Here is an 18,127-nt window from a genome sequence, read left to right as displayed (position 1 = left end):
ATTGTCCAGTCCTAACAAACCATACATCAATGGAAAGCTTATTTATTCAGCTTTCAGACAATAAATATAGTCTAGTTTTGACTGGTTTTGTGGTTACAAATTTCAAAATAAATAAACACATTGTCGCCCCCTATTGGCGTTTCGATGTAATCTTTAGAATGGGTCCATTCTTTTACTGATTCAAATGAGTCGAGTCACTGAGATGATTCACTACGTGACTGCGCCACGCCCAGCTGAGCCTGAACAGCAGTTCGCAGGGTCTCGCTTGTGTAATAGTTGGGGGCAACCAGTGGCACGGAGCTCATGCTGCTGTGCCTCCCCTCATGGCCCAATAACAGCAGAAGACGGGCGGCGCAAGAGCGAGAGCCTTTTACGCGTTCGTACGATTAACGAACAATACGTGTATTTACAACTCTTGCGCTGTGATCAAAGTCAACACTGAGACATTGTAATGCCCTATCAGCCTGTTTAAAATGGGCTTGTTTTTATATATCGCTGGATCTGCCAACCCCACTGATGCCACTGTCTATGAGGTGAGAAAAGGCTTGTTCAAATGTGTTCTGCCGGTTGTTTGTGTCAAACTTTTTATTTGACTCGACGATTGAACATTTTGCATCTTTCATCCGCAGTTTGTAGCGCATGGCAACTGGTTAAGTTCTTAACAGCGTTCAACTTACGTTTTATTTATTTTGCAATCTGATACATCTGTTTGTTACAAGTCTTGCGTGCTAACCAATAGTCTTGCGTCAGGTCACGGAAGTCTGGGACTGTGTTGGTTGCTTACTTGACAGCAATTTTGAACGTAACATGATGGCCAAAATGCTGTCTAGATAGACACGTACCTAGGGTTTGAGACACAGCCCAAGTAGGTCTGGACCAAATTCAGTAAACAAAAGTCTACAGTGTTAGCAGTTCCTAACAATTAAACTGTCACACATTTCAAGATTAAATGTGCTAAATTTAAATTAGAATAAACTATCAATAGTTTATGTTGTGAATCAGTATGATTGAGTGCAAAATGACAATATAAATTCACTATAACTGTTGATTCAACAGTTGAAGCAGTCATTAATCTACAAACGTAAACAGGCTACATCTGTCACAAGTGTCATGTGTTTCTCCTTTACAAAGGTCTATGGATTTTGTTATCACTGGTGAAGACAGTGGTAATCTCTGTCCGTAGTTCAAAGAAGTGAATTCGTCAATAAAATGTGCCAAGTGATTTATTTTCCTCCTGATTGGCGATCAGAGTTCGTACAAAGTAGGTTTTTATCTGTGCTTTCTGTTACAGCAAACTTAAGTTTGTGCCATACTCTGTTTTATTCAAATATTTGACCCTGTACATTTTTCGAAATTGAGATCATCTGGAAGCTGAATAAATAAGCTTTTCATTGATGTATGGTTTGTTAGGATCAGACAATATTTGGCTGAGATACAACTATTTGAAAATCTGCAATCTGAGGGTGCAAAAAAATCTAAATACTGAGAAAATCGTCTTTAAAGTTCTCCAAATGAAGTTCTTAGCAATGCATATTGCTAATCAAAAATTAAGTTTTGACATATTTATGGTAAGAAATTTACATGATCTTTACTTAATATCCTAATGATTATTGGCATAAAAGAAAATTTGATAATTTTGACCTATGCAATGTATTTTTGGCTATTGCTACAAATATACCCCACCGACTTCAGACTGGTTTTGTGGTCCAGGGTCACATATATGTAAATATCTATTTTGATAGTAGCAAGGTGTCTAGAGCATTTTCTATTCCATTTAGTACAAATAGATCTCCTTCATATTAAAGTAAAAAAAATTCTGCACGTTGTGATGTAATTCACATTTTATAGAGCAGGATAAACAGAATATTAATACATTAGACCCTATAGTTTGCATAGTTACATAAACAATTATGTAGACTGTGTTGTGTATAGAGTAGGGGTGGCACGATACATGTATTCGTACCGAACCGTCATGGTACGGGCATCTCGGTTCGGTGTATGAGGCCTTACAACGAATACAGGTACTTCACCCTCAATCCAGAAGGTGGCGCCCGCAGCAATGCAACACTGTTTGATAACCGCCAGCAGAAGAACAGCGAATGCTATGAGTTGCGTGCTTGAAAACAAAGCCCCCAGACAGTGACCATGTGCTGATTCTGAAAAGGAGTATACTTTAAAGGCGTGTACACTCAACTGTTTGCGAAATGGATCTTTGTGCTCATGTATCCTACCTCTCTCATTCGGCACAAATCCAAATATTCCATAATATTTCCAATATTTGCGTTGTAACTTATCTGAATGCTAAACTATTATTTCTTATGTAAATTATAGGCTTTGTACTTAAGTCACGTTCCAACGGAGACACAGAGGCGGGTGCGCTGATGTTTGTATTTTATTTTGATAAAGTACCAACTTTAGCATTACTGGAACTGATGTGTTTTTTTGTGTGCGTGTGTGTGTGACACGATCACTTCAACTGTTTCCTTATACCAGCAGAATCAACTTTAAACACTTATCGTCTTAATAATGCACCACTGTATAATGGTCTGCTTTTATTTGTGTACACTCACAATGAAAACAAAACATTGTAGTTTTATAAAATAAAGAAAACAAATAGGATGTTGCTTTCTACCATTTGAGTTTCCTTTCTGTGAACAAATTAAGCCTGTAACAAAAATGAACTGAAACTCAGCCTATATAGGCTCTGTTATGTAAATCACTCACAAGATAATGACAATACTGAAGTAGGTTAACTACAGACTGTCTGTAGTTCCATCAGACGACCACAGAACCTGAAGATAAGCCTCACTCCTCAGCTGCAAGTTAAACAATTCTGCTGAGGAGTGTATTGTGTAATAGCGTGTGCTTTTGTTCCTCCCTCCAAACCTAATGTTTACCCAAAAGACTGAGTTTTAGCTGACTCAGTGTTAGTATTCATATCTTGCGTTATTTATTGAGATATTTGACATTGCTGAAGAGAATGAAAGCTGGGATTATTATTACACACTGGTGGCCAAATTAATCAACTGCTGTTCAGTGGCTATAGCCAGTTCAGATACAGGATTATCATATCATATATGCTGTCACTAATACTCCACATCTCACTAAGACTATGGAAAACTAGTCCAGTATTGTTATTAAACAGGCCAACATTATCTGCTGCTTTCAGCAGCTTCCCATTATAACCTATTAAACTTGAATTAGTTTCTAATATAATGTGTTCTGGCACCGAAACCGGATATGGACAGAGTGTCCAGAGCTGCAAAGAATTAGTTCAATTTGCCAAGGTTTACATGCAACTCAATTCTACTCGAATGCTTTCTGAAACTTTAATTTAATTTAACTTTAATTTTAACAGCAATGGACCCTTTCCATTGCACAAAAAGGTTCTCCTAATTAATAATTCACACAAAGAAAAAAAAAAGTACTTATTCTCTGAATTATTTTTCTGATGTTTTTTTTTTTTTTTTTTTTTTGAGAATCCAAAATGGTTCTTCTGTGGCATCACTGTGAAAACCTCTTTTGGAAGCTTGATTTTCAAGAGTGTGTCTGTGTGGTTACTCTGCTAGGACACTTGTGTGAACTTGAGACTTCATACATTGACTTAAAATGACCTTGACACCATTTGGTTGAGAGTAATTGCAAAAATGGGTCAGAAAAGCAGAACTGGTTCTGAGAAAAGGTCTCGGTTTATTGTGTATTGTTGTTCCACATGTTTGAAGATTCCACATGGCTTGATATTTAGTATTCAGTGGAATGTGATTCATTGTGTTTGGCTTAAGTGTCCAAATACTTGTGCTTAATAATATCCAGAAACAGTATGTCCAGTCTCATGTTGCAGAGTCAGCATTGGTTAATTGTGGATATTTGTGGTTGGTGATAAATGACACGCTCTAAGTGCTGTGACGGTCCTCGAAAAGAATGTTCTCAAGGATGAGGCACAAGGTCATGCATGGGGCTACACTTGACCTGCTCAGCAGAATGGAGACATTTCTGGAATTCTGTGTCTACTTTGGTCTTGAACCTGGACTTAATAACCTGAGCTTAGTAATGGCTGTGTTGTGTAAACTGTGTGGTAAACACTGGCAGCTGTGGATGCTAGAAAGTCTGTCTTAAAACAATATTTTGGCAAGGTTTTGAGCATTATGGGAAGACATTTTGGTGCCTGTATTATTTATAGTTCATTTAACAACTTAAATCTACTACTTTTAATGTGCTGACTATACTGATACATCATTATAATATAAGATGTGAAATACAGTAGATGGTCATGCTGATTTGTGCTTTCCATAAACAATGTGAACTGACATATTCATTAACCAACATTAGGCAAATCAACATTACTAATTTAATATGTAACAAAATATCCTAATTTGCATCATTTAAAAAATACAAATGAACTATATTTACATAAGTTTTAATGTCTTGTGAAATATATTCCAAATTTATATATGAATGTAGTTTCACCATAAATTCTGTGCCATATTTATAATATTTTACAATACAAAAACCATATTTACAATCATTAAAAAAAAATATTTCATATATATATATATATATATATATATATATATATATATATATATATATATACTTTTGTCATTTAGCAGACTTACAAATAAGAAAAAGTAACTAAAACTAAAAGTTACTACTCTATAAATACTATATTCCCACGTATTTAAGAAAATAAAGAAATTAAATAAAATTGACACATGCATATAACAACATTTCAATAACAAACATATAAATGAAAAAACTAAAATAAAAAGCGATACTTCTATCCCTTGCCGGTGTCCCTGCCCGGTGGAGTCGCACGGTAGAGTTGATGGTCTTTACACTCTTTACTTATGTATGTATGTAATATGTATGTATGTGTAATTTGCAATATATTCAATTAATAACAGGTTCTACTAGGGATGTGCTTGCCTTGCATTATGATAATTGTACTTTAAACTCAAGCGTTGCTTTAATCAGCGTTAGCCAATATTGACATTTTATTCAAATCAGCTTAATCAATAGGCAGTGCAGGACCAGGAAGTACGAACTCAATATCCTATTATAAACATAATTCCTTAAATGTTAGTCAAGCAAGTCAGCAAGCAGGTATTGTGCAAGGTATTGTTGTTTGTTACCACAGCAACAGCTTTTGTGTGTCCAGGTGTCAATGCAATTCTTGTGTATGAACAACAGTACCTTTCACAAAATTGATAAAATCGCAAGAAAAGCTTAATCGGCAACTGTACATTATTTAACAGTACACTTTTCTATTTGTTAGGGTATTGACATAAGATTATCATATATTGTCCTTCATAACTAGTATAAGCTTGTTTAATTTGAAATAGCTTGCACAAAACCTTTCCATTTTATTGTCTGTTAAAATACTCTCTTGCTTGTCTACTAAGTGGACATTTCTCTGAACCCACCATGAGTGACAGAGAAAACGAACACCCCCCAAAAATGTTATCTTTAATTTTAAAAAAAAAAAGTAACGAGTGATTTTAATGTAGTCTATAAAAAAATAAAATCAAATAAAATAAAAAAAGTAATAAGATTTTATTTAATTTTGTATAAATTTTAAAGCTGCAGTCCGTAACTTTTTTTTTTTGGTTAAAAATGATCCAAAATCAATATTTGAGCAAGTATATAACCAGCCAGTGTTCAAAACTATTGCCTTACTTTAGCCCGATTCACAACAGTTAGCTTATTATAATGTTTTCTAATTTGAGTGGTACGGGTAGGTTTTTGTGGGAAATTCGAGCATGGCACTACGTCATTTACGTCACGTCTGTAAACATAAAGAAGTTGTCCCGGCTACTAGGCTATCGCATGTGAGGATCATGCAGGTGACGCATCGACCTTTTCTTACAGCAGCTGGAATAATTAAATGTATCATTTTGATGGCGGATTGTAATCCAGAAAGGTTTATGTGTTTATGAAACACATGAATGAAATTCAATTCTATTCCAGTTTTAAATGTGCTTCTGATTACAAATAGCCTGGGATTACACAAGATTTGTATTTTAAAGACAACCAGTTCGAAGGGAGCATAGTTTGCTTTTTGGGTTAAAATAATTTCTTAATATGAAATTCGAATGGTATGACAATTAGAGATTAGACTGTACAGAAATTGCAATCTACACGCTAATACACACTATATGCATAGTCACGCAATGCTGATGTTAACATTAATAATTTGAGATTAAAGTATAATAATAATACTTTGCATGGTTTGATGTGATATGTGCTAACTGATCTTTAGATTAAATCACCATTGGTAGGGCGATTTATGGTAATGCTTTTTTCCTCAGTTGGGCAGAACAAACGTGGCAGACTTGTTACTTGTTCAGGTGACAATATATGGTGAAAATTCTTATTTTGATCATATATTCCAAGACATAGGCTAGAATCTGTGATTGCAAAATACAGTAAACATCTACACCGGTGCAGTGAATGATTGCCACACATTCACCTCAAAACATTAGATTCATCCGCGCTGGAGCCATGCAAGAGTACAGACCACGCAATCAAGATAATTCCGCAAGTAACTGCAATTCCAGGTTTTCAAACAGATGGCGACAAAGAGGCAAAACTTACAGACTGCAGCTTTAAGTTTTAATTTAGTTATTTGAGTACATAAACTTAAACTAAATGAAAATGAGAAATGGAAATGCCTTGGAACCTAGATGAAATGAGTTGAAGTTTTGTATATTTTTATTATTATTTTATATTTGTTTCTGTGAACTTTTATTTTAAGTAATGAAAATGTTTGTTTTGTTTCTTAGTCTATCCTTATTATTTACTGTATAGCAGCCCTTTACATTTATTTTCCTTACATTTATAGGCAGACTAAACAGCAAAAAAGCAAAGAAAGTTTCGGTATGTTACAGGATCTAACATAGACAGGACAAAACCGTGTATGACACTGGGCGATGTCTTTTTTTGTTACCTCTTCATGTTATTTTGAGCTGTCTACTCCCATATTGAGGTAGCATCTCATTATAATGCAGCCCTCCTTACACTCCTCTGCTGCTTGTAATTTTCCATAGACCAATCCCTGGCTCTTGAGTGAAGTGTGTGTGTGTGTGCAAGCACCGCTGTTCCTCTCCTGTGTATCATGACCATTGTGCTGAAAGGACTTTCACAAGGCTGCTGAAGAACTGTGGAGTATCATGTCTATACTGCAGCAGGACACCAGTATGGTAGAGAACTGGATCACCTAACTTTCTTATTTAATCATTAACTGATTCATGAAATGAAACAAACATGCCTTTTGAAGGTTTCTGCTTGTTTTGCTCTGATCTAGCTGTAGTCTTTGTATTCTTGATGGCAACTGGGTGTGCTTAATGTGTAACTGGATTTACTTTAGAAAGAGAAAGAAGGCCGATTCAAAAGGTTAGGTAATTGCTAGATTTTGATGTGCACAACGTTGATAGTGTGACTATCAAATATGAAATGTTCAGGCAGCTTTTGTTCTTTTATGTTTGGATTTGACATGAAAAGTCTTTTTGGATTTTGAAGCCAGTGCTTTGTTCACAGACATGGTGCTTTTATCCCCAGATCTAACAAGGTTATTTCAGGTTGTAAACATCCTACGTTGCAAAGATATTTGTAAAATATGTTTTTTTATTGAATAATATATTTAAAACCCCTTTATTTATTTATGTATTTGGGTAAGGAAAATATGTTTCGAAATTCGGATTGCACCATAGCATTGTGCTTGAGGGTGAATAGTTTATCACTAGTTTAAGGAGTAGTTAACCCAGAAATGAAAATTTGATGATATTTTACATTCCCTCAGGCCATCCAAAATGTTTAAAGAGTTTGTTTCTTCATTGGAACAAATTTGGAGAAATTTAGCTTTACATCACTTTCTCACCAATGGATCCTCTGCAGTGAGAAAACAATATTATAGAGAACTTGTATCTTAGTTTGAAGCTAAAAATGTCTCAGCTTTTCACTTCTCAAGATGTTAATCGATGGACTGGAGTCGAGAGGATTACTTATGGATTACTGTGATGCTTTTATCAGCTGTTTTTTGGACTCTCATTCTGACGGCACCCATTCACTGCAGAGAATCCAACGATGAGTGAGTCATATAATGCTAAATTTCTTTAAATCGGTTCTCTTGAAGAAACAAATTCATCTACATCTTGAATGGCCTGAGGGTGAGCACATTTTCAACAAATCTTCATTTTAGGGTGAACTGTTGCTTTACGATTTGCTGTTCTAGAGATAAATGGTGAATCCACAAAATATTTATCTTGTGTCCTGTGTTTTTCCAAGCAGGTTCTTCACTGTGAGGGTGTGAATAATAAAAGCTACGTGTGTGAGAAGGGACACTGTTGTAGAGAGTCCCAGTGCTGCAGCTACTACTTTGAACTCTGGTGTAAGTACATTATTGTGTTAGTTATAATTACAATGTTTGATAAGAAGAATTCATAAAGGCTCGGTCACATTTACCCTAGAATGCAAAGAAGGAACTGCTTGATACAGGAATGCTGATGAAATTGAACTTGCAAAAATTCAATCAACTTGAATCAGATGTGACATTTTTTCAGAATCAGAAAGAGCTTTATTGCCAAGTATGTTTACACACACAAGGAATTTGTCTTGGTGTTAGGAGCTTCCAGTACAGAAGTACAAACATAGTGCAGACAACATATAATTAAGGTAATAAAAACACTTATAATGAAGAGAATAGAAAATAAATGATAAATAACAACAGTAATACAAATAAAAAATGTACAGAAAAGAAAAATGTCCATAGACAGAACTGTGAATGTGCATGTGTCCTATGTACAGATGAAGGTTTGATGAGTTATTTACAGATGTACAGTACTGGGGTGTGTTATGTGTTGCTCAGGTGGGATATGGCCTGGGGGGAAAAACTGTACTTGTCTGGCTGTTTTGGTGCTTGGTGATCTGTAGCGCCGGCCAGATGGCAACAGTTCAAAGAGAGGGTGAGCTGGGTGTGAGGGTGACTTTCTTAGCCCTTTTTCTCACTCTGGAGATATAAAGATCAACATCAGATTCTTCAATATCAGGTGAATTTCCTGATTGAGCTGATTGAATAAATGAAACCAAGCCTTAAGAGGCTGAGAAGAACTAAACAAAATATATGCCGAAATGAGGAGAAAAGCTTAAGATGCTTGACCTTCAGCAAAGTGTGGAGTAAAAATGACGAGACTCACAAATCCTTATGCAGAGGGTGTGACCATTTGCGCATTAGCTGTGGTTTTAGTCTAAAAGGAATTAGTCAGGTTTTAAGTAGCAGTATAGAGTACAAAGACATATTTTAAATATTTTTCTGGTTTGTGTGGTATTATTTCTTTGTGGTTTATTTTTCTTTAGGGTTCTGGTTGGTGTGGGCCATCATCTTCATCCTGAGCTGCTGCTGCGTTTGTCATCATCGTCGCACCAAACACAGACTACAACAACAACAACGACAGCATGAGATCAACCTCATTGCCTACAGAGAGATTCACAACTACACCTCACTGCCCTTCTACTACAGTAAACTCATCCTTCTTATTTAAAGTTTTTTTTATTTTTATTTATTTAGCATTTCTTCATTCTTCAACCCTGGAAAATAATAATAAAATAAAACTGACTTGAAGTCACTTTGAAGTAATTAGGAAATAGTCAGTATGCTTTTTTATGTGTATACTGTGTAGAAGAAATATTTAATTTGCTAGATTTTGTGAGTTCTTGTGTAGATTTGTAGTTGGGGCTGTCAGTAAAAACATTTAATCTAATTAATTACATAATGTGACTTACTTTAAATGAATCACAATTCAATGTCAGCATATCTCAGTATATTTTCTTAGTATGTGTTTGTAATGAGAGTGAAAGGTTTTCTCAGAAAGATTTATTTGATGGACCTGGTTTTCCTGAAAGATGAGATGATTCATATACACCTACACCTCCTACTCTGCACCTGCTGCCTTTTGTTTGTTTACCCTCGGTGAGAGCACATGTGAAACACAGTCTTATCAAACATTTAGTTTGAGTTTTTTTTTTTTATGCCATGGGATGGCAAGGTTTGATCAAAGTCCTTATTTAAGGCATGCCGGTTCACATGTCGAGCATCTTCAAAATACCCCCTGGCAGTTATTTTCTGTGTAGGCAATAGGCATGCAAATACATCTGCTGTCTTGTATAAACTTAAAACAACAAGTTGAGAAAACGAAAAAAATCTGCTGAAGCTGGTTGCCTTCAAATTTTAAGTTTGCTCAACTTTTTTTTTACAGTGCACTGTACTGTACAGACATAGTGTTAATCTAATCTTTGTTGTGAGCACGTCACATGATGTTCATCATCATCAGTTGTTATTGTTGAGTTATTTTGCTTTATCATTTTATGGCTTTTTATTATTTAATCTTGAGATAGTGTCATAAAAAGGCTTGCTTACAATAGTTTTCAGTACCTGAAACTGAAGTGTACACAATGAACCTAGCAGAACATACATTACCTGCCCTATAGAAGAGAAATAGACTTTTACTGGGTTTGATTACAGCGGCTGTTAATTAACTGCATTTTCTTGGTTTTGTCATTGTTACGGCTGGCTCATGTACCGCAACATAAAAAAAAGCAAACAACGAATGTTTTAACAATATACTAATTTATTGTCAAACCAGGCAAAACAAAAATTAAACAATCAAAAGAAACCGACGTCTAGGGGAGAAAACACACGCGTGTGGTTATTTAATAAACAATATCAGGCACTAAAAATAAATATGGGAGGACAAAAGAAATAATGTGAGAGAGATGAGAGAAGTGAAAGAGATAAGCCAAAAATCTCCCTCTAAATCACAAGTCTTTATACTTATAGTGAGTTAATTAGGGATTAAATACACCTGTTGCCCAACTAACATCTGCACTGTGTAGCAGAGCCAGTAGGGGTAAACAGGTAGGCGTAACAGTCATTTTATATATTTTATTTTGGGTGGGTCTGAGAATGGTAGACCTCCTGATTGGAGACCATTTTAGCTTTTTACTGTACTGTACTAATCTGTGACCCCCTAAACCACAGTGAATCTCAGTCGGACCATAAACCATGTGATGTTGTAAGATGGATTTTGTTCTGGTGGTTTGCACTGTTGCATTATCAAAGCCTTGTTACTAATTGGGTTTATAATGTTATTATAAATATAGCATTCATTCTGAATGAAACTGGAGTGACCATTTTTTCCTGTAAAATATAAATCCTTAAATTATATTGGTCAGTCTTCAGACAGATTTTAAAAACACAAAAATGTTACATAGTTTGTGTTTCATAATTATTGGTGCAGCCATGATTAAATCTTCATTTAATTTTTGGTCATTCATGTTAATGTTTAACCAGAGAGACACCAGATATGTTTAATGTAACAATTGTCCTGGTCTCCCCTAATACTTGATTTTAAAGCTATTAGCACAAAACGGAACATTCTGTAATAAAGTGCACTCTGTTTTCATTAGCCATGGATCAAGGACAGCTCACAAAATCAGTCACACTGATTGTTGATTTAATGAGCTGATAAACGGGGGCAGTCGTGGCCTAATGGATAGAGAGTCGGCTCTTGGAAGGTTGCGGTTTCCAGTCTCAGGTCCGGTAGGAATTGTAGGTGGGGGGAGTGAATTACCAGCGCTCTCTCCACCTTCAATACCACGACTGAGGTGAGACCCTTGAGCAAGGCACCGAACCCCCAACTGCTCCCCGGGCGCCGCAGCATTGGCTGCCCACTGCTCCGGGTGTATGTTCATGGTGTGTTTGTGTGTTCACTACTGTGTGTACACTTGGATGGGTTAAATGCAGAGCACAAATTCCGAGTATGGGTCACCATACTTGGCCACACGTCACTTCACTTTCACTTTCACTAAACTTGGTATTTTGGGTTTTGTGTATTAACGCAGTCTATTAATAATAGTGTATATAAAAAGGGCTATACATGCATGACCTTGTGCCTCATCCTTGAGAACATTCTTTTCGAGGACCGTCACAGCACTTAGAGCGTGTCATTTATCACCAACCACAAATATCCACAATTAAGTGATATTTCACTTAAAAAGAAAATCTGAATAGTCAAAAACAGTTGAAAACTCTTCAAAATATTGTCTTCTGCATAAGGAAGAAAGCGTTGAAGCCCATTTCTGCCACATAAGAAAAATAGTCGAAATTGACATCAAATGTTGAAATTATGAAATGCTAAGTCAAAACTGACATAAAAAGTTAAAACGTTTGACAAAAAGCTGAAGTACAGAAAGTAGAAATTAATAAAAAGTCAAAACTATGACATGCTGTCATTATTATGAGATAAAAGGTCAAATGTATGACACACTAAGTAATATGTAACAATTATGGCATTAAAATTAGGATATAAAAATTATAATTGTGACATGGAAATTCAAAAGTATGTCTGTCAAAACTAGCACTGTCATGACTGAGATACTAAGTCAAAATAGACATACTAAGTCATTAGATTAAATCAAGTTTATTATAAGTTATAAATTCAAATTATAATAAAAATGATCAAAAGTCAAAACTGATATACTGTGACAAATATGAGATTGAAAGTCAATTGACAGACTTATTTTTTCTTGTCATAATAATGACTTTGATTTTAAATATATAATCAGTTTGACTTGTCATAAAATACATTTCTTGTCATAATTGAGAAAAAATCTAAATTGAAAGTCATAGTTGACAAGAAGTGTTTTATGTCATAATTTTGACTTTTTATCTCATAAATATGTCATAATTTTGATTTACCAAAGCATTTTTTTTATTTTTTATTTTTATGTGACAGAAGTAGACTTCCATATGAAAGTCATACAGGTTTGGAACAACATGAGTGTCCTTATAAATGGTTACAATTGTAGCTCTTCAACCAAAACAAAGTCTGAATTTTGAATGCTTCAAATCTCCCTGCTGTTCTCAGACATTTTCTCACCATTCTTTCTCTTTCAGGATTCCTACCCAACTATCTCCTTCCAGAGTATGAGGAGGTAGTGCATCGGCCCGCTACACCCCCTCCTCCATATAGTGCCTTAAACACCGACCCTCCGACCTACACCAGCCCTTTAACCACTGACCAGCAAGATGCACAATGCACACCCGGACAGACCACTCCAGTGCCCCCTGCATCTGACATGCTTTGTTCCAGACCCAGCCTAGAGGAGATTCACACCTCTAACGGGTACCACCAGAAAGAAGACGGCAAGGGCGAGATGGAGTTAGAGCGGGGCAGATCTGCACAGAGCACTCAGCAGCCTCCCAGCATGGAGAAGCAGAACGAGTGCAGGAAGGAGCCGCTCAGGAATGTGGCGATACCTGACGAGAAAGAGAGGATTCTGGGAAGACACCGCAGATTCACGGGGGATTCTGGGATTGAGGTGTGTGTTTGTGGACGAGGCTTGGAGAGCCATGCGCCCAAAGAATTCGAGGGGCTTTTGAGCGAGGAGGACCAGGAGGACTCGGAGGATTTCTGCGAGGAATGTGGCCTTCGTTCCTACGGAGAGGAAAATCAGGGACTTCTGTCCCCAGAAAACAGGGTGGAGTGTGGAGCATCGCCAATGTCCCTATCTCAGCCACATCCGGTCTGCCTCTATTTGCATACTATTAATGAACAAGAGGGTCCACAACATAGTAACACAGAATCTTAAAGCTAAATGCATGACATTACTGGAAAAAAAGTGAGAGGAGGACAGGCATACAGGGAAGCTGCAGAGTGTAGTGCAGGAGCAAGCAAAGACTTTGCTGACTTTGTACACAATATATACATTTGTTATGGAAACAACTGGATGTACTCTGCATCGTTGTTTTATGTACAGAGCATCTTTTTATGCGGTTAAAAAGCTCAAAAGTGCACAAGGATGGGCTCTACTTGCTCCGCTACATGATACATGTGATGCTGTAATGGTACGTTCAGGTATTCCCGGGAGATTCGTATTTTCTAGTTGAGTCATCATGATTATGACATCAGATGTGATCAGATTACTGTGGTTGGAGAAAGACGTTGTAGTAACTTTTCGACACACAAAAAAAAATCCACAAAATGATGAATAAAGACTGCACATAAGGTTTATTTTTACTTTTTAAAATATTTTTATTTAATGTATAAAGGTGCTGTAAATTGAATCATAGTCTATCGTAATTGTACAATGCTTTTGTACATGCAACATTGCTAGTTTTATTGTAAATGAGAAAGAAAACAAATTTTAACAAATTTACCGTCAATTCGTCCAGAACTTCGTTTGGAATATCTATAGTTTCCTACTTCGTAATTACGACTTTGTGGTGGTGCCAATCATTTGCGTTCAACTTGTAAATATGATCTTTCTGACATGCATAATAAGACATCCTCCAGGTGCGACCACATTTGCTCTGAATTCAAATGAATTGTAATCTGTGTGAACAGGAGTTTCTCAGATTCATGTTCAAGTTGGTAATGTGAATTTGTTGCATTCAACGACAGAAAGCTGCTTGGTTTGAAATTGACTTCTGTGTGAGCATTGCTTGAGAGTGGACCATTTTTACCTTCGAAATCTCGCTGAAATTTTGTGAAATAATGTGACCAGACTTTAACTGTGCAATTCTTAGGACTGAGGTTCTAAATACGTAAACACTAATGTGCTGAACTCAGTGTCTCAGGACAATCAAAGAGCAATCTATAAACTGACTGAACACCAAAAAACAACATGTGCTTTTAATATCCATGTTGACTTTGACCAATGCGATGGGACAAATCTTATTGGTGTTTATTACGTTTTTGTTTTGCACAATCACGTTCTTCTGAATGAATCATATTCACGATTATTCATTTCAAAGTATTTACGTAGTCTTAATTCACATTTTGTCTGTTCATATTGTCATCTTTTTGGCTGCTGCTTGCTCTGATTAATTATTCATGTGTATTTGGTATTCAGAACAAATTTGATTCATAAATCTGAGTTTTATAGCTAAAGTAGGCTATATAGATTGACATGGGGTAGATGTTAGAATTGACCTATCGGTAAGCCCCTCCCCTCGAGCGCAGACTAGCCAATGACAGTCGAGTATCAGTTGCACGGGGAGCGGAACTCGGACATCTTTAGGTTTCATACCCAATTTAATCATACCCTGCGATACATGAACAGTGTTGATCCTGCATGTTGTCATCCGCGATCGTGATAAGAGATCTGTAAATCCGAGTTACCCACCGTATTTATTTTAAAATATTTTATAAATCCCTCCATGGAATATTGAATTCCCATTTGGTGGCCTTCTGTGTCCAAAATTGTGCAAAAACATCGTGGGACAAGGTTTTCACACTGCAGCTCTCATTGTAAGACAGTGAGCAACTCCGTTTCTTTGCCTGAGGGAGCAACAGTAGGTCAATTAGGTTTGGAGCTTATAAATGCTGCTTTATTACTACTAATCAGTTTTTGATTGCAAGCAAACACTAATGTATATTTCTTTGAACCTGTAGGGATAAAAGCCTTGCCAAAGGGAGGTGTCTTTACTACACAAGCATTTACTGCGTAAAGTCAGTTCATAGGTGCTTAGTCATTGATATAAGCTAATAAACTTTTTTTTTTTTTTTTTTTTTTTCGCTGGAACATATTTAAGTGAACTCCAAAGACAGAAACATTTTGATGTTTTATAATGTTAATATACATAAATCTTTGTGTAAAGCATATCTTGTTGAACTTGATGGGTACAGATTTGATCAAGCTGTATGGGGGTAACATGATTTTCAAGTGCCTTTTATATCATTTTTGCACTGTTACAACCACTCTAAATACGGTTTCACACAGTTGTCAAGTATCATCTTGAACATTAGCCTCATAGAATATAGTTTTATACAAAAGCTCATGAATGCTCAAAAGCTGTGCCTTGATTTTATATTCACATGCAAACTAATGAGCCATATATGTAATTATAAAATGATTTTTTTTTTCTATTTCTGCACCAAAGTAGCTTCAGTTTAAGTTCCTCCATGATCTCTGAAGCGCTCTTTCAAAGCTCTCCATGTTAACAAATTGTATTTCACTGCCCTATTGAATGTTATTAGTAAAGAGATTTGCTGCTTTTACTGGTGTCTCTGTGATGATAATCTATTAGAGCTAGTTTGGGGACATATGTATTTACAATATGCTGATTTTCAAAGTCTTAAATGCTCCGATGCATCCCGTGCATCTCACTCACAAGACTTAAAATATTGTCATATTATAACAAACTATGTAATCAAATGAGTTCTGACGCAGTTCATATTTTATCTGTTTATCTTGTGTTATGCAAAAACAAATCGTGACACTGTACATTAAATCAAATCAAATCAACACGTGTGTTTTCTTTTGTTGTGTGTTAACAGTTGGGCAAAAAAGTATTTAGTCAGCCACCAATTGTGCTAGTTCTTTAAAAATCCTACAATGTGATTTCCTGGATTCTTTCCCCCCATTCTGTCTCTCATAGTTGAAGTGTACCTATGATGAAAATTACAGGCCTCTCTCATCTTTTTAAGTGGGAGAACTTGCACAATTGGTGGCTGACTGAATACTTTTTTGCCCAACTGTGTGTATATATATATTTTTAAAAGCGGTAGGGATTCTGATTCATTCCTCAGTTCACTAACAAGATCTGTGTCCCTTTGAATAGTGCAGTGAACTGGTTTAAAGATTCAATAGCTGGTGAGTCCAAAAAATACAAAGTTAAGAGTTCAATTTAAACTTCTCGTATTCTTTATTACTTGTCTACTTAAGAAACTTGTTTGTTTATATTTATTTATACTAGTTTATTTATATATTTTTAAATCACTATTTGTTGTACAGTTATAATCACTGGCACTATTTACTCCCGGTTTCACAGACAAGGTTTAAGGCTAGTCCCAGACTAAAATGTAATTCTGAGCTGTTTCAACTGAGAGAAACTTGCACTGACTGATCTTTAAAACTATCAGTGCCTTGTTATTGTCTCAAGATGCACACCAGGGGGCTGTTTCATAAAACTAGTTTACCGAATAAGCCAGGCTTATTTCAGTAATTCTGATTTATTTTCACTTGATTTGGTCTCTGAAAGCAAAATGACCATAGCTCAAACTCAGTCACTGTGCGCTGAGAAACTAACCTGGTCAGGAGCAGGCTAAGCTGAGCTCCTCTAACACGGACCAATAGGAACGCACTGATATTACCACTAACTCTCTCTCACATACAATTAGTTGACTTTATTATTAGTCCAAAAATAAAAGTATACAGAAAATACACCTTAAATAATCAAATAAGTAAAAACAAAATACGCTACAACCAACTGTATTAAAAATGTAATGACCTTTTTTTAAGATATATGAAATCATTTTAACACATACTTGTGCATTCAGTCAATCAACAGTTTCTAGCCATGCAGCCTTTCTCTCGGGTTTATGACAGCTTTTATGGTTATTATAACATTGTAATATTTTAATCTAAAATTGCTCTTTAAAGCATTAAAAACACTGAATTAAAAATGAAAATAATAGAAATCAGACTACATTTTTGAGCTAGTATGGTTGATTAGCCAGCTTACATTTGATTTACAGTAGGCCTACTGCTATCATAAAAATACACTTAGGCTATATGTAGGATTCAAATTCTACGTGTCACATTTAATGTCCATCAACATATATTTTGGCAGAATGTATATTTCATTCTGAATTCTTGCGCTATTATTCTATTCTGCTTCGTCTGTGTAGCGCGCGCATGCGCACAGCAGAGCTCGTTCGCTGGCGTAAGTCTCGCCCACTCCTGACAGCAAAATGGATATATTTGCATTACTTTCTAACATTTACAGATGAGAAATATACCTGTGACGTGTCATTTATGCACTGAGGAAAACGCAATGTCTCAAATGCATTAAACAGCACAAACAGGGGCGTAGCCATCATTTCAAAAGTGGGGGGGACGGAATGTCTAGTGTTATACCTGTTTTTTTTTTCAGTTAACCCTTGTCTAATTGACAGGTTTTATTTTTAATCATACCTTTTTACTTAATATGCTTTATGATTATATTATTATGTATGATTATGAAAGAGAGAAAAAAGAAAAAGAAAGAAAGAAAGAAATACAACAGCTTGTCACTGGGACAGTACCCTTAAAAGGACATCTTTGTACCTTATTTACCCCAAAAAGTTTC

At 35.9% G+C, this 18,127-nt stretch overlaps 1 protein-coding gene across 3 annotated transcripts; it reads left to right on the top strand.

The window, feature by feature from the left end:
- The first annotated feature begins 235 nt into the window (after window positions 1-235).
- Window positions 236-16,301, top strand: LOC306873913 (WW domain binding protein 1-like). Of its 3 annotated transcripts, XM_079423471.1 has the most exons (5): window positions 270-533; window positions 8,287-8,386; window positions 8,864-8,960; window positions 9,352-9,513; window positions 12,950-16,301. In XM_079423471.1, exons 3-5 carry the CDS (start codon window positions 8,939-8,941, stop codon window positions 13,642-13,644), a joined length of 879 nt encoding a protein of 292 aa, XP_079279597.1. In that variant the 5' UTR covers window positions 270-533; window positions 8,287-8,386; window positions 8,864-8,938; the 3' UTR covers window positions 13,645-16,301. The 3 variants fall into 3 exon arrangements, with proteins under 3 accessions (XP_079279595.1, XP_079279597.1, XP_079279596.1); XM_079423469.1 differs by lacking the exon at window positions 8,864-8,960 and having other exon boundaries at window positions 236-533; XM_079423470.1 differs by lacking the exons at window positions 270-533; window positions 8,864-8,960 and adding an exon at window positions 7,026-7,199.
- The last annotated feature ends 1,826 nt before the right edge of the window (window positions 16,302-18,127 follow it).

Source organism: Barbus barbus, assembly GCF_936440315.1.
Source record: "Barbus barbus genome assembly, chromosome: 8".
Taxonomy (NCBI): Eukaryota; Metazoa; Chordata; class Actinopteri; order Cypriniformes; family Cyprinidae; genus Barbus; species Barbus barbus.
The sequence above is the reverse complement of the archived record's forward strand: the minus strand, read 5'-3'. Positions and strand labels throughout refer to the sequence as shown.

Excerpts from the sequence above, each read along its gene's own strand:
- LOC306873913 (XM_079423469.1), top strand. The coding sequence starts at position 474 with ATGGGCTTGTTTTTATATATCGCTGGATCTGCCAACCCCACTGATGCC. Across the intron at positions 534-8,286 it reads CTGATGCCACTGTCTATGAG|GTTCTTCACTGTGAGGGTGT; the intron begins GTGAGAAAAGGC and ends TTTTCCAAGCAG. Across the intron at positions 9,514-12,949 it reads CTCACTGCCCTTCTACTACA|GATTCCTACCCAACTATCTC; the intron begins GTAAACTCATCC and ends TTTCTCTTTCAG.